The following is a 26,918-nucleotide window of genomic DNA, read 5'->3' as shown; positions in this document are numbered from 1 at the left end:
CACTTGCATAGAAGTGAAGGTGATTTCCAAAATAAATTATCAAATGATGGATGAATATCTTCAAAAATTTGAGGATGAATTAAAACTAAGGAAACAAGAAATTCATACATGATGAAAATTACACGGCAGAGGATAAATCCATACAAACTTGTATGTAAAACCAACTGCAGGCAACAGTCTTCTACATGCCCAACCAGTTTTCGCCTTTTCGCTTCTCGAGGTATCTCGTGGCCGCCTTGCCAGTGCCAAGCACCCCGGCAACCGGAACCCCACCACTTTTACCCCAACCACGAAAGTCGGTACAACCCTTTAACCGGAGGACTCCGCGGCTGGTTTCTTCCCGGGCAGTGCAACGACCTTCTTCTTCTGCTCTTCAGCGAGAACTGCTTCTCCCCTGACCGACGTCGAGCCTTGCTGCCACTGCCTGGAACAACTGCCACCGCTGGAGGATCCTTCCCGCTTAAGGTACCGTGTTCCGCCTGGCTTCCCTTGCTACCGACTGTACGGGGTAGATTTAGCCCCCGGCTTTCGACCCTGGGAGTGCCTGGGACACCTTGGCTAAACTTTCTAAGCCACTCTAAACTCTTTCTAACTCTTTGCAAGACTTCGAATCCCTAATAACAGTGTGATCTTGGGCACATTTTCGCTCCGGCTACTCTAAGAGTGGGCCCTGCCTAGTGACCCTTGCTCACTTGTGACTTTGTGCTTCTTTGAGCCTATTGCAAGTGTTCTGGACCTTAGAGTGGTGTGTTTAACCCATTTCTGTTCTTTTTATCCCTTTCTTGAACCTACTAGAGTGTCATCTAACGTTAAGCGCTCACCTCTGTTTTAATTATGTGGTGTTAACTTAGAGTTGTCTAGATAGGAGTAAGGGTCGGAACTGCTTTCATTATAACTGTGTTTGAAGAGTTTTTTTTTACTATACTTTGCTAGAGTGTTTTCAACTTATGTGTTCTTAAAAATAAATAACTATATACTTTTGAAACCAAGCTCTGGTCAGTGTTTGCTTGTGCTATTGTGTCTGGGTACATATTGTGTATACTTTACATACTGCCTAACTCTTCTTGAGGGGAGTCTGACTGCTCAGCCACAGCTACCAGGTAAATCTGGGTGGTGCGGACTGCTACCAAGTGGGTTTACTGCTATACCTGTAGTCTTAAATCTTTTGCAGTGTTCCCCAAGGGAACTGCACAGGTTTCTGCTTAACACCCCCCAGGACCACAAATGGATTGTGAAAATCTGGTCCCTCCTAGCCATGGAATGGCTCACATACTCGCTTCAGGGGACCCACTCAAAATTCAGCACAGAATGGGCTACACTCCTAAGGTATTTGAAAGACGGCGCACAACGAGCTTGGTGTCCAAAAGCGATGTCTCTCCTGGGCATCGTACCTAACCAGGAAGGCGAGGACTTGTAAAAGGCACAAGGGCAGAGAGACCCACTGTCTCAAGGGGGAGAGCAGTCAATTGGGTGGCCCCAACCCTATTCAGCACTAACAACTCGAATGAACCGCTCCAGATCCAGTGGAGGAGGGATGGGAGGAAGGGGTTATTGTTGTATATGTACATTTTTGAAAATGCTAAGAAAAAATGTACTTGGAAAAAAAAAATGCAATTTTCCCAGTGTCACAACTCCCTGAATAAAGAGCAATAAAGCCCATGTTAATGTCCCTTTTATTGTACGTTTTTCCACTGCACCATACCACCACCAACACAGTGGTCTCAACACGCCTATGGTTACTTGTTTGAGCAAATTGGTGAGGGGCAATGTGCATTATCTTTGGCTCAGCAATTGTCAGGCCTTTAAGCCTTTCATAGTGTCAGGTGTGAACAATCAGAGATGATTCCCCCAGAAACTGTCCCCTGGGACCCCTCATGTGGGCAGGGAAAGGCAGACGCTTCCTCATCCTGACCCTGGGGGTGGGGTTCTGCCGGAGGATCACATGGTCGGGGTAACGGTGTCCGGTCAAATGGTCGACAGACAAATGGTCGACAGGACAATTGGTCGACAGGTCAAATGGTCGAATTTTTTTTAAATTTATATATATATTTTTTTGGTCTTCGTTTAGGGAAAAAAAGGGGGTTTTAGCAAAAAAAAGGGGTTTGGGGGGGACCCCCCCCAAAAAAAAAAATGTGAAAAAACCAACAAAAAAATATTTCGACCATTTAACCTGTCGACCTTTTGGTGTCGACCATTTGTCCTGTCGACCATTTTTTTTCGACAAAATGACCTAGAACCCCGGGTAACAGGTCGCAAGGAATAGGATAATCCTTTGTATAACTTCCCCAAAGACCCTACCCTTCTGGTGGCATAATGTTCAATTAAATTAGTGGAGGAAAATGATTTTTCACATTATGGATGCCCATAATTCCAAAAGTACTGGGACAAGAAGGAGTTTCGATGCAATGTCAGTTTATCAACAAAAGTTCCAACACAGAAGATATAAAGTTCTTCGTCTTCCTTGAACAGGTTCTCAGTTCATCAGCAGCAACAATAATTGTCTTGGTCAGGATGATTTGCCACCATTGGTAATTTGGAAAGAAATATAGCTTCTTTGCAACAGCCTTCACACAGCTATTCCTTTAGAGTCACAGAGAATTTAAATGGTCTCAGTCTCTGTCAGGACCACCCCAAAGCACTTCAACTTCCACCTGGTTTATTCCCATGCCAGGCCTACTTCTTCAAAGCTTTGCCATCCAGGTATACTCCCCTGCCCAAACAGAGTTTTACAACAAGTGCTCATGTGCTTAGGATTCACAGACAAGATGTTCACAACAGCTTCACAGTATTCAACAAATTGCAGCTTCAAAACTTTCAACAACTCTTCAGGGGAAAACAAGATTGACAGTGGTGCTCTTTCGTACTCCTTTGCAAATGATGCACCTCACCCTCTGGATATTTTTCCCCAGAAGGACAGCATTTTTGCCACTCCTGTTTCCCCACTACACAAGTAACCAAAGACTGACAGTCTCTTTCTGCTTCTCCCTTGTTTTGGCAATGTGTGTTTTTCCCAGCTTTTAGCATGTGTTGTACAAAATATGTGAAACATGTTTCAGAGCTTCTAAACCTTGATTTACCCGCCTTGGTTTTAGTCTCTCTTGGTTTGGGCAATGCTTGCAGATTTTAACTCTCAACAGTCAACCCCTCGGGTTGTTGGGTTCTCCACAAAAACAATTGGCATATTCTGGCACAGGCAAAAATACCCGTTGAAGCTCCCCGATGTGCCTTTAAACGTGGACGCAATGTGAAAGAACTGGTGAGAAGGAATGACATAAGTTATAGAGGTGACGCCCAGAACACCATCACCCAACAGTGGGGTATTCAGAAACCCAGAGGACATGCACCTTGTGGGGCATGTTGTTGTTGTCAGTTCAGTAGCCATACCACTGAGGTTGAGATCGGGCTACCCAGACCTCGGGAACAGATGTTTTCCAATTGCAACTCCAGTAATGTAATATACGCGATATGGTGCCCATGTCCCAAATTATACATCGGGAAAACGGAACGGAAAATCAAGATCCGTATTAATCAGCACCAGAGTTGCATTAGGACTAGGAACCTCACGGCCCCCATGGTCGGCCACTTTATTATGCGTGACCATTGTTGCAACGATCTTAGATGGACTGTGCTAAAAAAGATTCCGGTTACCAATAATAGTTCTGCAGATAAACAGACCCTCTCGAGGGAGGAGATGAAACTCTTTTTTTTTTTAGTAGAAGTCATGTGCTGGGTTTGAATGAATCATTGAATTGGAATAGATAGTATTCAGAACCCTGCGCATTAGCGATATATCCCTTGAGAGTGGGGATCACATAGGTATTGGTTTGACATCTGCTGTATTTATCCACACTAGACAGCACAGAACGTTAGACACTAGTTACTGTTTTTTCGTAATCTCTGAGTTTGTGACTCGAGTAGATCAGTTCGGCTTTCCTGCTCACCTATCCGTGTGAATTTGACACGTTAAGGTCCCACGGCTTGATTCCCCGACGTTGAATGAAACGTTACATGGTTATCACGTGATTAAATTTGAGATCATGTGTCCCTTATATCCGGGGAACCTACGCTTCTGCGGTGGTTGCGATAATGATTGCCGCTGGTGAGGAACGCTATGCACTGAACACGCCGGTAAGTGAGTCCAACGGGCTTGCTAGTTTGATAGTTGCGCTAGTCGTATTGACCCTAGAGAGTCAAATGAAAATCGGGAAGGCTGCCACAAGTAACCGAGTATCATTTTATGGTGCTCGGTTTACCACAGGAATGATTGCAAATGCTTGTACAGTGTACGTTTAACATTTCTGGATAGTGACCTATCGTCTGATCTGTTATATGTATATCGCAGAGTTTTGACATCTCATGAGAGCGATTGCACGACAATGCACGTGACCCTTGGGCCCCCTACTGAGATGCGGAAGAAATTGATGAAGTCTTATGACTTTTTTGGCCACAAATGTGGCTTGCTGACCGGAATAGGTCAGTTATTGTACTGCTCACATTACGGTTGTTTTTTCCCGTGGTGTATTTAATGTATGTGTTATTGTCGTGCCAACATTTGTGAACGTTATGATGACTTCTGGTCTCTTTCTGTTCTTTCTCTTGCTTTGGCGTTGGTCCATGTGGCATTTACAGCCTGATTAACCGGGCCTCAGATTGTTTGAGTATCGACAGAGGTCGACTGAACAGAATATCCCGTTCCTTGAATTGGTCAAGCGTGACCATCCTCCGGTAAGAAGAGACGTGCCATTGTGATCAGGAAGCTTTGGTAAGCTGTTAGTTGTTTAATATGTACACACCGGGCTCCACCTGGTGTCGGTTGGTGATTACGCGGGCCTTGAATGTCATCTAGTGCATGCCCCCCGCCACGCGTGGTGGTGCATCAACACATCTGCACTATATCGGAGTATCCATAGAGTATGGGTGTTTCTCTGACACTGCATGGGACCATGGGTTGATTGTCACCGTGGGCATGTACACGACTGCACCTGAGTGACCCTTGTAAAGGGTCTTTTCTGTGAACTCTGATGTCATGGCAGTGTATCATAACTGAATAACCCTGATCTTGGATGTCCTGATGTGGCACGCGGTGTTCGTGGTGGTGTTTTGTTAGGATTGAACCAATTCATATGGTCTCTCAGTCATTGTACCGGTCTGGTATGAGTGACTCCTTTGGTGGTGAAGTAGGTAGTGGGGTATTGACCTCCCCACCTCTTGCGCCCTGCACATTAATGGCGCGGTGGTAGCAAATATCAATCGGTATACTTTTGCAATTAGTCCGATTGAGTGCGTTTATATTCGCAGGTGAGCTCCTGTTTGTCTACATGTCTACACCTTTTTCATATATTCTCTTGAATACGCTGGACCTACTTGCCCCTGAAGAATTGCTGCACAGTGATTTGAGTACAGAAAGAAACATGTTGGGTTGGGAATTCTATGCTGTTGTTGGCAACAGTGTTAATCACAGTATATTGCGTTAGTAGTATCACATTATATATTTTGTGGTTGCTTATCTGTGAAGATCTTGCTGTTCCTATTTGTAATGAACAGAGATTGTATTTTAGAATGTCATTTTAAATTTGAGATGTAAATGTTAGGTTGTCTTATAGAGTATGAATGGGGTATGTCTGGTGTATGCTTTTTGGGACAATATGATAATGCTGTGCCTAATCAGATAGGTCATTTATTTCTCTATCTGGTTTAGAAGTGTACGGATAGTGGCACTGCTGATGATTTTTAGAACAATTAGATCATTTTAGGGTGATGTCTTTTCTATATTTGAATAAAATTGTCAATTATTGTAATGTGTCCAGTGAATTGAATGTTTTCATCTCACTTACCTGTTATATGTGGGCACCTCATCCCTCAGTGTGTTGCTATGAGGCAATGGTTTAATAGATGTTTGTATTGGGTTTGAGCTCTCTACACAGAAACACTTGTTCTATGATCGCTGATGTTGAAGTAAATATAACAGTTCTGTCCAGGTCAGATCATAGAACTGAGATAAGCCTGGTATCCCTTGTCACTCCTGTTTTTTGTGGGTTTTCCACAATCTCACATTTTTAAGTTTACAGGCAATTGGCTTTGTTACAATACGGTTTTGCTGCTATTCCCTAGTTCGGTATTCAAAATAAACTTGGGAATCACTTTAACTCATACGCAAGTGCTGCTTCTGCTGCTTGCCAATTGTTTGGCAAAACATACTTGGGAATCACTATTTTTCCAGTTATATGCATATCTATTTGTGACATTCCTTATTCCTTCCGTTCTTAATTGCGAGTGCCAAATAAATATTCTGCACACTTCTCAGATTGCTATTACAAGGTTTGTCTTTTTATTTCATATTTATTCTCTTACTCTTACTCTCTACACGTGTTTCACCCCTGTTTTCATTACAAGGGATCATCAGGAGAGATTTATTTCTATTTTTGACAAAAGAAAAAAAAAGAATTTCAATAACCATATTTACTTTGACCAAATTTAAGCAACATTTTTCAATGTCACATATTGTCATGATGCCTACCTCCAAGGAGCCAGGTCCGACCCAGCAACCCCAGAGGCAGGCATCATTTCCCCCAGGGGAGTGCCAGCGGGCCCAAGCTGGGACCCTTTGGACGCAGTCCTGGCGCCTTAGGCGCCAGGCTCATGTTGGACCTCTGTCCTGGCGCCTTAGGCGCCAGGCTCATAAAGCTAAACATGTGTTCAAGTGTTTTTATGTGCACTTACCTGATGCAGACCATGCTGCCACATCCAGGCCCTCTTGAGGCCTGAATGGAACTACTTTACCTGTGGGACTACTTTCCACCCGGGTGTGGTCGGGGAAGGATACATACCTGATCGGAGGAAGGATACACACTTGGAACTTCTTCCAAAGCTATTTAAACCACACCCGATCAGCAAGTCACGCTTCGCGTTGTTCTGCTCCTCGCAGCTGGACGCTCACCGTGTCAGCTCCTGCATCTGGACTTCAGCCACACCTGTCAGCATCCTGGGTCACCTGCAAAGGGAGACAAGAGACCTTACCAGCTAAATCTGCTCCACATAGACATCACCGACGATCCTAAAAGGGAAGACATTATTTTTAAAAGCATTTCGTTACGATCGCTGCAGCGCTGCATTTCACTCACCTTTCCTGGGTTCCTCCATCTTCAGCAGCGACCATCCGGATACACAGCCACTTCCCAGAGCCTAGAGAAAAAGACAAGAATAAGAGGTGAGAGAAGGAAGGGAATAAGATTTACCTGTTGGGTCATTCCCATTTCATTTCGGGTCTTGCCGCTTCCAGGCATTTTCCGGACCCTGGCCCCTATGAGGAAAAAAGACAAAGACATTGAATGAGCGTAAGCAAAGACAGTTCCCGAGCGCTCATCCAGAACTAACCTGCCATTTACTGGAACTGGAACTGCACGTTTCACTTCGGGTCGGCGCCATATCTCCGGCATTCCGAACTCCGGCCCCTAAGGGGAAAAAAAGACATAAGCATTAGCGCTTGCTGCAAAAAGACAAGGAACATTATTATTAAGCTTGGACTTTTGAACTTGCAACAGAACTTTTACAGAGCCTTACCTGAATAGTCAAGCTTACCTGAACTCCCATCAATCCTCAATCCAGTGAAGTAACTGGGTTTCAACGCGCCCCTGAATCAGAAGCAGGATGGAGAGCTCATCCTTCCTGACCCTAAGGTGAGACTTCACGGGGAATCGTGGAAGGGTATCGTGGAGGGTTGGAAGAGAGTGGGAGGCTTGAGCATAACTCAGTCAGTAGGTAATACTCCCTTTTCACGCACAGGGGAATATTCCTGCGAGCTGGAAAAGCCAGAGTAGAGGGCCCTTCCTGTCCATCTACAGAGTCCTGCGCTTCACCATTGAAGAAGCATCAGCACTCGAAGCCAGACCTGCGCCTCCGTGGGAATCAGGTGAGCGTTACACATATGAGCCTTTTTTCATCAAAGCATTCTTTTTCAGCTTGTGTAATGGCTTTCATTTTATGATAACATTTAATCAACTTAAGAGACTGATACTAATATAGAAATGGCACTCACCAATTGTGTTTACTTTAAGCCTGTTTGGCGAAAATTCATTCAGTCAGCACTATGCATTTCCTGTGGGCACAACTAAAGGATTCCTTTGCGACATTTGCCCTATTTAAACAAAGGAACACATTTTTTGGTCAGGGTTGGACCTAGTCAGGTTTCCTAATTTTTAAGATCAAGATACCTTGAGGGAATAAAGGATTTGCTAGGCTTACCTTCATTATTTCTTTGGAAAATCCACCTGCTTTAGAGGGATCCGTCTGTCTCTCCGTGGCTCCTTGTTTCGGCGCGCTTTCTATATTCAATGCGCGCGTATAAATACGTTTTCTACGTCTGACATCATCGCGCTCGCGTACTTGTGTGCGCAATGATGTCATCGCGTAATACGTTTTCAGCCATTTTTGTTTCTTTTTCTTCGCGGTAATGTTAATCGAATTTCAATGCATCGATAATGGCATTGTGTCTGCACATGAAAAGTATTATTTTAGCTCCGGATTTCTCCATCGCCAGAGGTTTTGTATCAAAATTTATATACACAATATTTATTTTTATATATATGTATTTTATAATTTTATAGTTTAATCAGATACTCGCAGGCAAAGTTACAGATTGCTACAAAGGGCTATTTAATTAAGTCCATTTTGTTCACCTTTTAAGGTCTTTATACTTATGGGATCCTCTTTACCTTTATATTTTTGAATGGGTATATAATTTAATTTTTGAATGAAGTGATTTTTATATTTCCTAAGGGAGGGCTGTGTTTGCTCTGTTTTTTTGGTTGCCTAGGAATTGGAAATGTATTGTTAATTCTGGCAAACATTTTTTTAGAAAGATATATAGAAAGAAAAAATTATATAGAAAGAAAAATAGAACAATAGAAAAAGGGAAGACAATTTTACTTTTGCATTTAAAGCCAATTACAAAATTTGTTTTCTGAATTCAGTCCAGTATCACATGTGTCCATTAAACAGATCCATCTGGATTCCCTTTGTTTTAGGATCCGTTCCTTATTGCCACCTCTTGGCAAATCTTCAATTTTGTCCAAACCATAGATTTTCAATTTTTCAACTTTGAATTCTTGATGTTCCATTATGCAATGAAGTGATAATGGGTATTTCATATCTTGGTTTTTTATGGCACGTAAATGTTCATAAATTCTTGTTTTGAGATTTCTTATTGTACTTCCTATGTATATTTTTTGGTAGATACATTCGATTGCGTATACAACAAATCTACTGATTTCAAGTGGCTAGGGCTTATTTTGTTCCGTAGTGTGTGTGCTTTTCTATAGCATATGCCTGGTTTGTCATCAATATATTCCAGTAAGGTATCATCTAGCTTTAACATGTCCCAATGTTTTTTAAGAATTGTTCTTAACGTTAAGGCATCTGATCCATAGGTGGATGAATTTTGGTGGTGCATGAACATAGGTGGTGATGAATTTTGTTTTTGTTGCGTGCTTCCCTTTCCTCGGTTTATCTTGTAGTAGATATGCTCTTGAAATTTTTTCAGCTGTTTTAATTGATTCCTTTAATTTTTTTTACTTTGTATGAATTTGGCGATTGTTCCTTCTATATTTGATTCAAAAGCTTTTTCTGTGCTGCAGTTCCTTTTTGTCTTTAGTATTTCCCCATACGGGATATTGGATATGATATGTTTTGGGTGATTGCTTTGGGCATGTAGAAGACTGTTGCCTGCAGTTGGTTTTACATACAAGTTTGTATGGATTTATCCTCTGCCGTGTAATTTTCATCATGTATGAATTTCTTGTTTCCTTAGTCAAGGGAAGGAGCCACTCCGTTAAGAGTTCTCCTCGGTCGTCGGGAAAAGTGGTGAGACGGTTCAGCAGGGCTCCACCGGGTGGTGTCGTCGAAGCAGGTCGGCTCAGCTCTTCCCTCGTCGGATTCTTGGTCCTGTGGCGACTTCTGAAGTTCCAGTCCCCAAAGCCCTGCTTTTATGCAGCAAACCCCCATTCACCCAGCCTAGCTGTCACTCAAACATGCTAAGTGGTGAGCCGGCCGGCTCACCACTTGGGCCAATCAGGACGGAGTGCGACTTGAGTTACCAAGGTAACTCAGTCCAGGGTGCCTAAATCCCCCTCCACCCCTCCTAAGTACCCCAGACAGAGTGGCACCACTTTGGAGGGCTTCTGTGGAGAAGCCCGCCAAAAGTGGAACAAAGGGCTCCACTTTGGGTCAGAGTTACAGAGGCGAACGCCAACGCCATTTTAGAATCAAGTTTTGGCAAAAAGTCCCAACCGGAGTTATAATAATAAATATATAAACCGGCGGTATGTTTAAGGCTACCGTAAATAAATAATTAAATGTGTTAGCCTAAAACAATGGGAAATCCCATAGGGAAATATTCGCGGTCGAATATAAAAAGTAGTTTCCACTGCCACCAGCCAAAACTCGATCAGGGGGGACGGAGACGTGCCCCCTCGACTAACAGACCCTGGGGCAATCGAATTGCCCCAGCCAGTACGTCCACAATATGATGGTTTGTACTGGTTCTGTTCAGGATCCAAGACTAGCAAAGTCTTTGGTGACTTTACATGCCCTGGGAGACAGTAGTCAGTCCCAGGGTATGGAGTCTATGTTGGGGAGTCCCTAGGACACCCCTGGGCCACGGCACAGAGGGTGCTGTGTAACCCACATCACAAAAATACATGAGGCCCTATGGAGTAAAAGACCCCATAGCCCATTCAACACAAGGTTTAACCAAGAAAACACACTTCAACATGTCCAAGAGTGAGGGTAAAAGAGTCTCACTCTTGGCAGGAGAAAAAAAAGAAACCCCAGAAATCCAGCAAAGCTGCTGGGGGACTCACTAGGTAGGGAAATTCAGCCTAAACAGAGAATTCTCCCTAACACTCGCCCCCCCCAGACTAAGGGACAGGAGGATTTAATCCACTCCTGGATGAACCTCATACCTCTAGTCGAATATATACATCCTAGAGAGTCCATCAGCATTTTGATGGTGACACCCTGACCTGTGCTCAATGGTGAAATCAAACCCTTGCAGGCAGATTGACCATCTCAATAGTTTTGGATTTTCCCCTTTCATTTGCATTAACCATCTCAAGGGTTGGTGGTCAGTCTGAATAACAAAAGTAGAACCATACAAGTATGGCCTAAACTTCTTCAGTGCCCACACAATAGCAAAGCATTCTCTTTCGATAGTTGCCCACCTTGTCTCAGGATCCTTCAGTTTCCTACTGATGAAGCAAATGGGGTGCTCCCTACCCTTCTCATCCAGTTGGCTTAGAACTGCACCTATACCTACATTGGAAGCATCAGTTTGTACAATGAAAGGTTGGTGGTAGTCAGGAGCTCTCAATACTGGAGCTTGGCAAAGAGCTCTCTTCAGTTTTTCAAAGGCCTGATTGCACTCCTCATTCCATTTTACCTTTTTAGGGAATTTGGGAGAGGAGATTACATTCAGTGGAGAAGCTATGGTCCCATAGTTCTCAATGAAATTCCTGTAATATCCAGTGAGGCCTAGAAAAGCTCTCACTTGGGTTTGAGTAGTTGGTGTTGTCCAATTTTGCACAGCTTCAATCTTGCTGGGCAAAGGCCTTATTTCTCCACCTCCTACCTCATGTCCAAGGTAGACCACTTTACTTTGACCAATCTGGCACTTACTGGCTTTGATTGTCAAATGGGCCTGTTCCAGAGCCTGCAACACATGTCCTAGGTGGTTCACATGTTCTTCCCAGGAGTGGCTGAAGACTGCAATGTCATCCAAGTATGCCATGCAGAAATCTTCCATCCCAGCCAGAACCTGGTTCACCATCCTTTGGAATGTGGCAGGTGCATTTTTTAGTCCAAAAGGCATGACCTTAAACTGGTACAAGCCAACTGGGGTTGAAAATGCAGTTTTCTCCTTGGCATGGTCTGTCAAGGCTATTTGCCAATAGCCTGACGTCAGGTCAAATGTGCTGAGGTACTTGGCTGCACCAAGTTTATCCACCAACTCATCTGTCCTGGGCAAAGGGTGGGCATCAGTCTTGGTGACTGCATTTAGAGCTCTATAGTCCACACAGAATCTCAAATCTTTGGATCCTGCCTTTGGTACTAACACAACTGGGCTAGACCATGGACTAGTAGAGGGCTCTATTACCCCGAGATCAAGCATCTTCTTGACCTCTCCTTTGATGTGGGCTCTGATATGTTCTGACATTCTGTATCCTCTGCTTTTGACTGGCAGACAGTCACCAGTGAGTATCTCATGCTGGCCCCAAGGGGTCAAGCCTGGTGACAGTGAGAACAGGGAGGCAAACTGATTTAACATAGATTTGCACTCCTCTTGTTGCTCAGGTGTCAGGTCTGAAGAGAGGTTGACTCCTTCAACTTTTTCATCTAAAGGCACACCTCTGAGAAGATCAGGGAGAGATTCACTCTCTTCTTCCTCTGCAGCTGAAGCTAGAAGCAAGGCTCCTACATCAGGTCGGGAGATGTATGCTTTTAGTCGGTTGGTGTGGAAGACTCTAGGAGCTTCCCTGGGTCTGCCCAGATCCACCAGATAGTTGACCTCTCCAAGTTTTCCCACAACCTTGAAGGGTCCCATCCATTTGTCTTGCAAGGCCCTCTGCCTTGTTGGGAGCATAACTAGAACTAGCTGGTCTTGAGTAAACTCAACCATGTTAGCCTTCTGGTCGTGCCAATGTTTGACCAGGGCTTGACCAGCTTTCAAGTTGTCACTTGCTTCTGCCATCATGTGTGACATTCTCCTCCGGAGACCTATCACATAGTCAGTCACTCTGACTGGCTTGAGGGGAGGAGCACCTTCCAATCCCTCCTTAATCAGGGCCAATGGACCTCTGACTGGATGGCCATAGAGAAGCTCAAAGGGAGAATAACCTACTCCCTCCTGAGGGACTTCTCTATAAGCAAAGAGAAGGCATGGCAGTAGAAGGTTCCACTTTTTCTTAAGGGGTTCTTCTAAAGCACCTATCATGCTCTTCATGGTTCTGTTAAACCTTTCAACCAACCCGTTTGTCTGAGGGTGGTATGCGGTTGAGAACTTGTAGGTAACTCCACAGGTTTTCCACATGGCTTTCATGTAATGGGACATAAAGTTTGACCCCCTGTCAGAGATTACCTCCTTAGGAAACCCAACCCTGGTAAAAATACCAAGGAGGGCCTTAGCCACAGCCGGAGCTGTAACAGTCCTCATAGGAATTGCCTCAGGGTACCTAGTAGCATGGTCTACTACAACAAGTATAAACCTGTTGCCTGAGGAGGTTGGAGGATCAAGGGGACCAACAATGTCAATCCCTACCCTCTCAAATGGGACTCCCACAACTGGGAGAGGCACTAAAGGTGCCACATTCTTGGAACCAACCTTACCAGAAGTCTGGCAGGTATGGCAGCTCTTACAATATCTATCTACTTCAGCCCCCATCTTTGGCCAATAAAAGTAGAGTGAGAGCCTTTCCTTGGTCTTCTTGAAACTCAAGTGACCAGCCAAAGGTATCTCATGGGCTAGTTGTAAGAACTGTTGTCTGTTCTCTTGTGGGACTACAAGGCGTTTGTAGTCCCCAGGTTCAGACTCAGTGGGTTCACTGTAGAAGAGGCCATCTTCCCAGTGCAACCTATACTTCCCAGGCTCTTGCCCATCAGCTTGAGAAGCTGCCTGGTGGCGGAGACCTTCCAGAGTTGGACATTCTCTTTGCCCCTTACGAAAAGCTGCCCTGCTAGGCCCACCTTCTGCCAGTAAAGACTGCAGCTCAGGATGGTCCTCAGGGTCCAAATCTCCAATAAGGTTGGGGCCTCCTTCTAGCTCTTCCTCAGAGTCTAGCTCAACCACACAGGGTTGTACCTCCCTCTCAGCCTCAGCTGGAGGTGGAGATACAGGTGTAACTTTGGACAACCTAGGGGAAGTCCTTGTTGGAAGCACTGGAGTGCTTGCTGCTGGCTTTTTCCTAGGAGTCTTGGGTTGCCCCTTTGCTCCTGATTTGGTAGTTACTGCAGTAAGTTGCTCCAGTGGGAGAGGAGTGATTTCTGTCATCATCTCCTGAGATAACCCTCTCAGGGTTTTCTCTCTTGCAGGTTTTGTGAGTTCCTGTAACCTTTTGCTAGGAGGTCTGGGGGTATGAGATACAACTCCAAGAGCTTTGAGGTCATTACCCAACAGAACCCTACCTGGCACTTCACATTGTACACTGACAGGTATTTTTACAGCCATATCATTACATTGGATGAGAACTGGTAACTGGGGACACATCTGCACAGGCCCACCAGCTAACTTGGTGAGGCATTTGGGTGCCTTAGCAACATCCTCTGCCTTGAAAAATGATTCATCCACCACAGTTATGCTGGCTCCAGTGTCCCTAATGGCAGGAGTCTCCTGACCATTCACCTGGACACTGTCCTTATAATACTCTTTAGTATTATCTGGGATAGAGTTATAGACATCTAAATTCTGTTGTTCCCACAACCCCAGAGAGACTAAAGAAACACTAGCTGAGACTCCAGTGGGTTCATCAGCTAGTAATAGAAAGTTTCCACTTGCCATATGTACTTCCTCTTCTGGAGCGAAGGCTAAGGAGGCAAGCTGGACCCCTGAAGGTTTGCCCTTACATCTGGGATCTCCTTTCACATGGTCAGTAGCCTTACAAACAAAGCATGAGCCAAAGGCTCGCTGGAATGGAGGCTTGTTCTGACCTCCTTCTGGTCTGGGACCAGAAGGTACACTAGCCTGATTTGGTTTCCCTGGTGGCTTACCCTTATAGTTTTGTTTGGGGCCCTCTTTGGAATTTGTAGTATTAGAATTCTCTTTGGAGTCCTTTTTAGACTGTTTCTCCCCATCCTTCTTCTGAGTTACCCCAGAATCCTTGTGAGTGGCCCTGTTGGCAACCCACAAGTCAGCAGCCTTAGCTAGTTTCCGGGAATCCAATTCCCTGGAATCAGCCAAGTGTTGTCTGAGCTCAGGAGAGCAGGCATCATAAATAGTCTCCAACATAAACAAATTCTTCATACCTTCATAAGTGTTCACCTTGTAACCCTTAATCCATCCCTCTAAGTTTTTCAAACATTCACTCACCCAGGTAGCCCAAGGGGTACCATCATGCTTTTTGAGGTTCCTAAACCTCTTAAGATACTGGGAAGGGGTCTTCCCAAACCTAGCTATCAAAGCTAGTTTCACACATTCATAGTCCTTCCTATCCTCCTCCCCCATCTCCATTACCACATCAGTTGCAACAGGGGGAAGCCTAGAGAACAACCAGGTGAGTAAGTCATTCCCTGTGATGTTCTGGAGCCCATGATTATATTCAAACAGAGACAACCAATCCAACACATCCAACTTAGGCTCATACATACCAATCAATTCTTTAGGCATCCGGGGTCTTTTAGGACTGGAACTTCTAGAGGAGCCAGAGAGAGAAACATTCTCAACAGATAATTTCTTCATTTCTAAGTCATACTTGAGCTCCATTTCCCTTAGCCTTAGTTCTTTGTCAGTTTGAGCATTAAGTTTCTTATACTCCAATTCTAGCTTCATTTTCTCCAGTTCAAAGTACTGAGGACTAAATGTGGGACCTGGTAAAGGTCCAGTAGGTACAGCAGGTAGAGCAGGCAGAGGCCTAGGGGGGACAGTTACAACAGCCTCACCCTCCTCTTCTGACTCTTCCTCAGAATCATCAACATTTTGCTCCATGTTAACTTCAATACTGTCATCTACAGTTGCTGGAGTGGTAGGTTCCTCTGAACCATCACCCAGACTTTGGTTAGCCAACAATCTTTCAATCAGCTCAATTTTCTTGCCCTTAGTCAGGAGATCCTTATGTTTACAGAGCACTCTTAAACAATCAGCAGTTTTGGCTGCAAGGGACTCTTGACTATAGCTTTCCATAACTGACATGTTAGAGGATTACTTTTACAGTGCTAAGCTTTGTGGTTAGTTGCACTAAGGTATCTAAAGTACAATAAAATGTATACTCAATACAAATCCCACCGCTGTACACCAGTGTTAAGCAGAAACCTGTGCAGTTCCCTTGGGGAACACTGCAAAAGATTTAAGACTACAGGTATAGCAGTAAACCCACTTGGTAGCAGTCCGCACCACCCAGATTTACCTGGTAGCTGTGGCTGAGCAGTCAGACTCCCCTCAAGAAGAGTTAGGCAGTATGTAAAGTATACACAATATGTACCCAGACACAATAGCACAAGCAAACACTGACCAGAGCTTGGTTTCAAAAGTATATAGTTATTTATTTTTAAGAACACATAAGTTGAAAACACTCTAGCAAAGTATAGTAAAAAAAAAACTCTTCAAACACAGTTATAATGAAAGCAGTTCCGACCCTTACTCCTATCTAGACAACTCTAAGTTAACACCACATAATTAAAACAGAGGTGAGCGCTTAACGTTAGATGACACTCTAGTAGGTTCAAGAAAGGGATAAAAAGAACAGAAATGGGTTAAACACACCACTCTAAGGTCCAGAACACTTGCAATAGGCTCAAAGAAGCACAAAGTCACAAGTGAGCAAGGGTCACTAGGCAGGGCCCACTCTTAGAGTAGCCGGAGCGAAAATGTGCCCAAGATCACACTGTTATTAGGGATTCGAAGTCTTGCAAAGAGTTAGAAAGAGTTTAGAGTGGCTTAGAAAGTTTAGCCAAGGTGTCCCAGGCACTCCCAGGGTCGAAAGCCGGGGGCTAAATCTACCCCGTACAGTCGGTAGCAAGGGAAGCCAGGCGGAACACGGTACCTTAAGCGGGAAGGATCCTCCAGCGGTGGCAGTTGTTCCAGGCAGTGGCAGCAAGGCTCGACGTCGGTCAGGGGAGAAGAAGTTCTCGCTGAAGAGCAGAAGAAGAAGGTCGTTGCACTGCCCGGGAAGAAACCAGCCGCGGAGTCCTCCGGTTAAAGGGTTGTACCGACTTTCGTGGTTGGGGTAAAAGTGGTGGGGTTCCGGTTGCCGGGGTGCTTGGCACTGGCAAGGCGGCCACGAGATACCTCGAGAAGCGAAAGGAAGGCGAAAACTGGTTGTCCCCACCAGTCAAGGGAAGGAGCCACTCCGTTAAGAGTTCTCCTCGGTCGTCGGGAAAAGTGGTGAGACGGTTCAGCAGGGCTCCACCGGGTGGTGTCGTCGAAGCAGGTCGGCTCAGCTCTTCCCTCGTCGGATTCTTGGTCCTGTGGCGACTTCTGAAGTTCCAGTCCCCAAAGCCCTGCTTTTATGCAGCAAACCCCCATTCACCCAGCCTAGCTGTCACTCAAACATGCTAAGTGGTGAGCCGGCCGGCTCACCACTTGGGCCAATCAGGACGGAGTGCGACTTGAGTTACCAAGGTAACTCAGTCCAGGGTGCCTAAATCCCCCTCCACCCCTCCTAAGTACCCCAGACAGAGTGGCACCACTTTGGAGGGCTTCTGTGGAGAAGCCCGCCAAAAGTGGAACAAAGGGCTCCACTTTGGGTCAGAGTTACAGAGGCGAACGCCAACGCCATTTTAGAATCAAGTTTTGGCAAAAAGTCCCAACCGGAGTTATAATAATAAATATATAAACCGGCGGTATGTTTAAGGCTACCGTAAATAAATAATTAAATGTGTTAGCCTAAAACAATGGGAAATCCCATAGGGAAATATTCGCGGTCGAATATAAAAAGTAGTTTCCACTGCCACCAGCCAAAACTCGATCAGGGGGGACGGAGACGTGCCCCCTCGACTAACAGACCCTGGGGCAATCGAATTGCCCCAGCCAGTACGTCCACAATATGATGGTTTGTACTGGTTCTGTTCAGGATCCAAGACTAGCAAAGTCTTTGGTGACTTTACATGCCCTGGGAGACAGTAGTCAGTCCCAGGGTATGGAGTCTATGTTGGGGAGTCCCTAGGACACCCCTGGGTCACGGCACAGAGGGTGCTGTGTAACCCACATCACAAAAATACATGAGGCCCTATGGAGTAAAAGACCCCATAGCCCATTCAACACAAGGTTTAACCAAGAAAACACACTTCAACATGTCCAAGAGTGAGGGTAAAAGAGTCTCACTCTTGGCAGGAGAAAAAAAAGAAACCCCAGAAATCCAACAAAGCTGCTGGGGGACTCACTAGGTAGGGAAATTCAGCCTAAACAGAGAATTCTCCCTAACAGGGGGGATGCATTCTTTACCAGTTGCGTGCTATTACTAGCACAGCCGCCATCATCATTATAATATAGAGCTTCCGGTGATCCTTGGCATGCATGTCTTCCAGGGTTCCGTTCAACCCTATCAAGGCCAGTCTCTCATTTCCTCCACATTGTACACTGAGCACCAGCTCATTCGCTGTGTGTATGGTCTCCCAGAATCGGTCTAGTTTTGGGCAGCCCCACCATATATGCGCCCAAGAGCCTGTTGGCCCACAGTTCCTCCAACATCCTTGTGACGCCTTCGGGTATATCTTTTGGAGCCTGGGTGTGGTTAGGTGCCACTGCACCATTAGTTTTGTCCAGATGTCTCTAATTTGTATTGAACTTGTCAGTTTCGGGATTTGGTCCCACAGCTTTGCCCACTCGGCCATTTCTATCGTAGATTCTGTGTCCCATTCCCATTTCCCCATGTACAGCCTGTTTGGGGGCTCCTCTCCCTCCTTAATGAGTTTGTACACTGTTGCTACCGCCCTCTTCTCCCCTGCGTTGGTATTTAAATATTTCTCAAAGGGCGTGAGGGCCCGGGTCCCTGCGCTTTTCATGGCCGGGTTAGTCAGCCAGTGCCTCAGTTGAACGTAGGGGAATCTCTGGTTTTCCCCCATGCCAAAGTCTGCTTTGCACTCTCCAAAGGTTTTGATTTGGGCCCCGGCAAACATATCCCTTACCCTATTGCTCGACCCCCCCCCCCCCAGGCTGCAACTTCTGAAACGTGCCTGTCTTGAAGCCTGGGGTGAACTGTGGGTGGTCGAAGAGTGGAGTATATGGAGAAGGGAAAGATGTGATCTGAGCCCTTTACACTTCTGAATCCCATGCCTTACTAACCGTGTCACTAATTATTCTGGCGTGCATCTGCACAGGCCTGTCTGCCCTCGGCTTCCACAATATATCTCCCAGCGGGGCCCCCGCTACCGCCCTGTCCATAGGCCTCCACACCTTCCCTCTATTATCCACCTGCCAGTCCCTAATGACCCTTATCTGGGCGACTAGATAGGATGCCCTGAAATCTGGTGCCCCCACCCCACCGTTTGCCACGAGGCCTCTTGTCAGCCTAGCGGATATCCTCCTTTAGACATCCTTGTCATAGTAGCGAAGAGGAATTCCCACTATACCCGATCAAACGTCTTCTCGGCGTCCACAGCCAGGAGAAGAGCAGTGTTTCCCCCTTCTGCGCCTTTTTCAATTAGATGCCTTATTCTCCTTATATTGTCCCCAGTTTGCTTTCCCTTCACAAATCCTGACTGATCCATGTCGATCAGTCTGGATAAGATAGCCTCTAGCCTGGTAGCCAATATTTTTATGTGAATTTTCGCATCCACGTTCATTAGCGCAATAGGGCGATAGTACCCACATTCATTTGGGTCTTTACCTTTATTTCGGGATCAATATCACCTTGGCTTCTTATAGGTTTTGGAAGTAATAGGGACTGCTCAACATGTTTAAAGAGGTCCGTAAGGTGGGGGAGTAGGGTTTCCATCTGGCCCCAGAGATTAATTGGCAATGAGTTAATAGCTAACCTAACTTCGTCCCTCATAATAGCCCCCTCCAAGGTCTCCCTTTTCTCCATCGTTAACCGGTGAAGGTGTATTTCGTTCAGGTATTCTTCCAGGGATTCTATGGACGGAGAATCGGGGCAATAGAGCTTGGAGTAGAATTCCTCGAATTCCCTTGATATTTCCTCCGTTTTAGTGGTGGTCTGATCGGACGGTTGCTTGGCCGGGCGGTGAGGTGCTTGTCTGTCGGTTGTCTTCTTCTAACCCCAGAATTGCCGCTCCTTGGTCACACATCACCCTGTGGGGTTTCCCTTGCCAAGTGAAGCTCGGGGCGAACGGGTGCAACCACCTATATCGCACTTATCTATCTCTCAGGTGAGCAAGGACTGGGGCCATACGTCTTCTCCTGTTTAGGGTGGTCTGGGATAGGTCTTGGTACAGGTGGATTTCAGCCCCATTATACGTGATATGGTTCGTCTTTTTGGCTTTTTCTAGTATTTGCTCCTTCAGAGTGTAGCTGTGAAACGCCACTAGCACAACTCTCGGTCGCGCCCCTGGTTCCTGGCGCTTCGTGCCCACTCTGTGGATTCTGTCGAACAGGATCTCCATGCTTTGGTTTTCTTCCAGCATATCCCCAAAGATTGATCTCATGGTCTGGGTCAACTCTTGATCTTGGATCGCCTCAGGCAGGCATTTGACCCTTATGTTGGAGCGCCTGGATCTATTTTCCAAATCTTTGGCTCTCAGCTCGAGGTTGTGGGTTGCCACTGCTAAGGTCTCCAGGATGATATCCGCTTTCCGTGCGTCTTCTGTCAGTTCTTGTATAGCCCTCTCATTAGTGTCCACCCTTTCCTCGATCTTGTTGATGTCCCTTCTGATCACCTGGATTCCTTCTGCCAGATCTTCTCTTAGGATATCCATCTGCTTCTGTCCTGCCTCTGTAATTTTCTCCACAATTTCCCCCACTAGGATTTTGAGTGATGAGTGGGTGACAGGCCTTTCCTGGTCCTCCGTCCTACTGTCCATGTTTGGTTCGGCCCCCCAGTCGCAAGGGTTTTGGGATCCCCTGACGTCTGTGTCCATGGCCCAAATCTGTGCCAATGTGCCCTCCTGTGTCTTCTTTGCCATTTTGGGAGGTACTGGCGTGTCTTTGTTCCTGTTCCTTGACATCTTTTGTCCAGGGAGGTCCCCCGACAGTGACCTGGTGAGGGGGCACGGCCCCTGGTTGTGCTTTAACGCACCGCATGGGCTGGAGGACCCAGGCTTCCGGCGACCTCGCTAACAGGCCCACCGGTAACGTTGCCTGCGGGAGGTGGGGTCTGTTCCTCCGGTGACCGGTTCCGCTTTGTCTCTGGGTTGGATGCCCCCTTCTCGGTTGGTGTGCGAGTTGTAGGTCGGAGGGTCACTCCACTATTGAGGGGGGAAAGTTCTGCTTTGGTGACTTAGCTTTGTCAAGTCGTTGGTAGCGGGGTGTTCTTCGGATTTCAGATTACACCAAATTCTCCTTTCCTTAAGGCCTTCCAGGACGTGCTACTGCCGTTGGGAATTTTGGGGGGTTTCTCCTCTGGTGGTGTCCTCCGCTGTGCTAAGTCTGTGACCTGGAAGGTAAGGGGCTCATGGTGTTGGCACAAGATACTCCCCCGGATTTCTCAGTGATGGAAGGCCCGGATGGGGCGCACTGCTTGTTTGGGTTAACTGGTGGGGCTTCACTGTGCACTTGTGTATCTTGACTGTGACTGCTGTGTGCTGGTGCCATGCCCTGCCCTCTCTACCTGCGGTGCTGCAGGATGCACTTTGGGTCCAGGTTCTGATGTGCGGGGAGTGCCCAGCTGGAGTCCAGTCTGCTGCACTGTAGATGGTTCTCAGGACAGCTCCTCCTCTGGTGTTGCAGGGTGTAGGGGGGGAGATGCTAGGCTTTGGTCACAGGGCCCGTCTCCGTCGGTCTCCGCTGCCATCTTGCAGAGAGGTACTGGTGTCCGGCGGCGCTCTCCTGAGTGCCCGCTTGTCACACGGGCCCCAGGCCTCCCCTAGGCAAGTGGCGATCCGGGGGGGGGGGGGAAGAGGTCTCGCTGATCCTGCAGTCCGCATCGGGCTAGTCCCTGCAAGGCTCTTCCGGGTGTTCCTGGCCGTGGATTGACGCGATGACCGGTCTCCTAGGATCCGCTCCCCGGAGCTGTGGCTGATCTACTCCCTTGGGGTCCGGGCCAGAGGCGCAGGCAATCCAAGGACCCCCGGCTTAGGGCGCTGATGTGGTACGGCCCGTGGCCGTGGTTTGGAGGAAACGTTGGCAGTTCCGTGCCTCCCGCTGAGTTGACTTTGCTGTGGCTAGGGCACGCTTCCGATGGACCGGCCTCTGTCTTTGATGCAGTGGTCTGAGAGCAGCTCCGCGGCACCAGTCTAACGCCGGGAGTCGCTGTCCTCAGTGGTGGTACGAAGCCTCCCCTCCACGGGGCTGCCCCGAAGCTTGGTAGCTGCCGTGCTACATATGATGGAATTCTCGGTGCGTGAGGCCGTCGCTTCGTTGGTCCCTCGTTCCCCACGGCTCCCTGTTGCAATTGCTTGACAGTTCGGTCCAGGGAGGGCTGTTTCACTGCTTTTCTGCTCGCAGTCACTGCCTTAGTGCGGGAGCTCAGTGGGACGTGGTCTTCTCCCGAGCGCAGCCATCTTGGAATCCCCAGAAAATTGCATTTTTGACATACAAACCCCTCAATATTACAGACATGTTGACATGTGTTGAATGTATCATTGACATATCTGACAAATGTGCATGCAATTTGCATGTGACAATGTTATTCAGTGTGCTTGTGTTCTGCATGTCAAGTATAGCGGAGCCCTCAACTGTAGATAGTTGACCTTGGGAGTTGATTAATTAATTTATAACAGCCCATCCCCCCCCCCCATTCCTCCTCAAACGCTGCAACCCACATAATACTGCGGAGTCCCATGAAAAATTGGGTCTAGTTGTCGCATCATAACTGACGGAGCAATCTTCTCTGCGCCTAAACACTCTGCTTTGCATGCCTTGTATAATGTCTATAAGCTAGTCAGCTCTGCTAGTAAATGGACAGTTGGCTACATTCTAATTACTGTTCACATGCATTGTAATGCTCTTTTATTTTTGTGTTTGTTTAGACTATGGTCTACTGAGGGGCTCTCGCCCCACGTGCTCCGAGGCCATGATAATGACAGTAGGTGCTAGAAAAACTTCAAATAGCGTAATACATAGATGCTGATATGATAGTGTGTCACATGACGTAAAAGGGTATTCTATTTTGGATAAGCGTTTAACCCTTCCTAACACCATTTGAGAAAATGGAGGACAAAACATATTTCAGTTCCATGGTTCTGGTTGATCCGCCACAGTGGTATCGAGGGCAAAAAGGTGGGTATGTTCATGTTTTCACTCCCTTTTCCGGGTGCCCCAACAGATCTTTGCCTGCCAAATTGAAGAAATGCGCTGACTGGAGATAAACGTTGGAGGAATTATTTTGAGGGAATTTGACCTCCAAATCACTTCAAGCACCACTTTCAGTAAATACCACATGATCTATCATTTTGACAGCTGTAAAAAGGGCAGTTTTTGAAGTTATGTTGCCATCAAAGGTAAGAGGATCTTGTACCATATTATTTGTAAGATACATAGTTGAAAATTTGGTAAAAGCATTTTAATGCTGTTAGTTGATAAACATTGTCTTGATCCACTCCTTTTATTTGCAGTATTAAGGTAGGCTGTTTATAAAAGTTCATAACATGGTGTTTCATTAGAAACCCTTAATGCTGTGTCTGGTTTATTGCCAAGCCTCTCCATCAAGGGAACCCCATGTGCATACCATGTTCTTTTTATTGTGCTCAAAACATGTTGTTGATTTAGATATACTGCATGCAGCAACCTAAAATTATAGACAGCTAAAATATACATTTTTATGATGTATTGAATGTTTTTGTTTAATAAAGATGTGTGCATGATCATTATTGGAATGTTAAGTTTCAAAATGTATGCAAAGAATCTTGTCCCCCCCCATAAAATGGTTGCACACGTAGTACAAATTAATTTGCATTTCATTAAATGACTTCATGAAGGGGTTGCCTTTTACGCTCTTAATATCAGATGGCATTATTGCAATGTTCCAACTTTATTTATTTACAGTTCACAATGCACTCTGACCTTGGAAAAATTATCCAAAGCTTGCTCGATGAATTCTGGAAGAACCCTCCGGTGCTGGCTCCCAAATCTTCTTCATATCCTTAGTAAGTGCATCAAATCAGCTTGTGTGAGATCTAGTTTGAATGCAAACTTTATTGGGGCCTCTTTTTTACATGCAACGCAGGTTGTTTTGCTTTGCTTTAATGAGAGAGCGAGGATATGTGAATGGATGAATTTCACCTGAATTATAATAAAAACTCTTTTGGGAGCTTTGCCAGTTGTCCATCAATCTAGAGTACAACATGTTTTAATAATGACATGTTTTAGTTGCGCATTTCATGTAAAGCTTTTTTTGGTTCCTCCGGTCTCCCTCGGTACCAGAGTCTCATTTCTGTGTTTCATATTACCAGTTCTATTAATGAGTTTCCCTGGCACAGGCAATTGTACACTTGTTGTGGCCATTAGTTATCAGTATTGTAAGTCTTCAAATAGAGCTATTCTAACTATGCCCATTAGACACTGTGATTACAAATAAATATGCTAATGATGACTTACTTTTAGAAACCGAAGAGTAAGTCATTGGTACGCCAGAGTTTCTTTTATGAAGACAAAGAAGTCGGAGATGCTTAATTTGTCTTCATAATCTGCCTCAATGCGTTTGGAAATGATTTGTATTTACAAATTGATTTTAGGTTCAATATTTACCACTGTCTCATACACTGCAATTTGACTCATTATTTCAAATGAATTGTGTCCTCTCACGTATTCCTCATCTTGGATATATTTGTATCTACAGCTTTGCTGCTTCAGAATTTTCTTTTCACACCACGGGGCGCTGTGCTCGAGGTGTCGATGTCGCTCGAGGGCCAGCGTCGACGTCATCCGTAGTATAAAGGGCTCGAGCCGCACCCGTTGGCTTCAGTTCTGTTTTCCGACAGCTTTCGCTTCGTGTATAACGAAAACGGCGCTTCAATCTTTCGAGGAAGTGTCGAGGGCAGCGTCCACGGCTTCCTCAATGGCGCTTACATCCAAGGCTCCTTCGACCGCGTCAAGGCCTGCGTCAACGACATGTGTCGAGGCCAACGCAGATTCCGGCACCAATATCGATGCCATTGGGGAAGCCAAGGTCCATGCCTAGACAATTCACGAGTAAAATGTATCACACTGTGCCTAGACAAGATTTTTTCAAATCTATGGCTTCGTATGGCTTGTGTCCTCCCACGTATTCCTCATCTTAGATATATATCCTTACCTTTAGGTTTTGCCTCGGAAAATATTTCCTCTCTCCAGCAGAGGGCGCTCCACTCCAGGCGGCGACGTCGATGTCCCTCTTTGGCCTCCGTCGAGCACCGACGTCATCCGATGTATAAAAGCCTTGAGAGCGCACGTTGGTTTCAGTTCCGTTTTTCTGTTAGCTTTGCTTCGGATCGAGATAAAACGGCGCTTCAGTCACAGCGAATTATGTCGTCGTCTTCGAACCCGTCTACTCCGAAAACGGGTTTTAAGAAGTGTGGAAGAAAAATGTCGCTGTCCGACCCTCATCGTAACTGCCTCTGGTGCCTCGGGTCCGAACATCGGATCGACGACTGCGATTCTTGGCAATCTATGACCCATAAGGCCTTGAAAGAAAGACTAGTTAAACTGGCGGTGGGGGAGGAATCCTCAAAGTTTTCTTTGAGAGGGAAGAAAGACTCGGCTGAGTCTTTGGCGAAACGCCCTAAAAAATCCAGATCGAGGAGTAGATCAAGGAAGTCCTCTTGTTCTTCATCCAAAAAAGCGAAGAAAAGACAACACCGATATCCCTCTTCTTCTTCATCGACTACATTGGAAGAAGTTATTACTTGTCCAACAAAACATGACTCCCCTAAAAAGTGGGAAGCATTTAGAGCATCAATGATGAACATTTTTGAGAATGCGGCCCAGACCCCCTCAAAAATGTCTGTTGAAGATCATGCCTCTACACACAAAAAAAGTGACGGGGGAAGGTCTAAAACTAGGAAATCCGACAAGAAATTGTCCAGGGTGTCTTCCAGGGACTCTTCCCAACCACCTAAAAAGAAAAGCCTTCCAGTGCATAAACAGGAGGCAGACCTAAAAACAGTCATTAAGAACCTCAACGAAAACATCTTTGGAGCCTCTGTCGAGTATAAGGGGTTGACGACCCAGCCGAAAAAAGTTACGTTGAGTACTTTATCGACGACCTTGAAGACTCCTTCGACGGCGTCGATTGTTTCGAAGGCTCCTTGGACGACGTTGATTGCCTCGAAGATTCCTTCGACAGCATTCGTAGCGCCTTCGAAAACATCGAAGAATGCCTCGATAACATCAAAGGTAACAGCAACGACTTCGACGCCATCAATGCTTCTGTCGACATCGACACCAATTACAGTGGTGAAACTTATTCCTGAGAAAGTATTTCACCCAGAAAGCAGACCTGATTTTTTCCAAACTGTCATCTATATATGGAGAAATGTCTTCAGGAAATGAAGAGGATAAAGAAGAAGAAGATGAACCTGAAGTTTCATCAGCGGGGGTAAAATATGGTGCAAGGGAGGTCCCTAAGGAATTAATTGATCCTCAATCAAAAATGCAAGACCTGTATGAATGTTTACAGTCTGCAAGTGGACTAGATACGTCCCCTGAATACGAATTTGAAAAAGCAGATACAGCAGAACATGCTGATTTGGGCTATAGAAAACTTATGAACAAAGTAACAGAGTTTATGGGATGGGGTAGTAACTCACCTGTATACCAGGATGATGATATGACAGATATTTTGTCAGGAGGTCCTCAACCAGATCCCATACTTCCCTTTCATATTGCCCTGCAAAGGAGAGTAAATGCTGCTTGGGAAAAACCTGAATCCATTCTAGCAGTGAATAAAAAATATGTGGCAAAATACAGACCTTGTAACTCTGATCCAGAGTATTTGAGTAAGCATCCATCTCCTGAGAGTCTGGTAGATCAGGCAGCCACATCAAAAAAAAATGCTGCATACCCTACAATTCCCCCTGATAGGGATGACAAAAAGATCGATGCATGGTCGAAAAAGGTTTTTAAATCGGGGAGCATGGCTCTAAAATCCACAAATGTATCTTGCACTCTGGCTAGATTCACTTATACT

The 26,918-nt window shown here is 45.9% G+C and overlaps 1 protein-coding gene across 1 annotated transcript in view; it reads left to right on the top strand.

Annotated features, from left to right (window-relative positions):
- VPS37A (VPS37A subunit of ESCRT-I) overlaps positions 1 to 26,918 on the top strand; it is an 862,571-nt gene that overhangs the window by 389,052 nt on the left and 446,601 nt on the right. The window contains exon 4 of the mRNA XM_069631579.1: positions 23,798 to 23,898. Within this exon, the coding sequence (XP_069487680.1) occupies positions 23,798 to 23,898 (101 nt within the window). The remainder of the gene's footprint in view (positions 1 to 23,797; positions 23,899 to 26,918) is intronic.

Source organism: Ambystoma mexicanum, chromosome 6q, assembly GCF_040938575.1.
Source record: "Ambystoma mexicanum isolate Mex_15411 chromosome 6q, UKY_AmexF1_1, whole genome shotgun sequence".
Classification (NCBI taxonomy): domain Eukaryota; kingdom Metazoa; phylum Chordata; class Amphibia; order Caudata; family Ambystomatidae; genus Ambystoma; species Ambystoma mexicanum.
The sequence above is the reverse complement of the archived record's forward strand: the minus strand, read 5'-3'. Positions and strand labels throughout refer to the sequence as shown.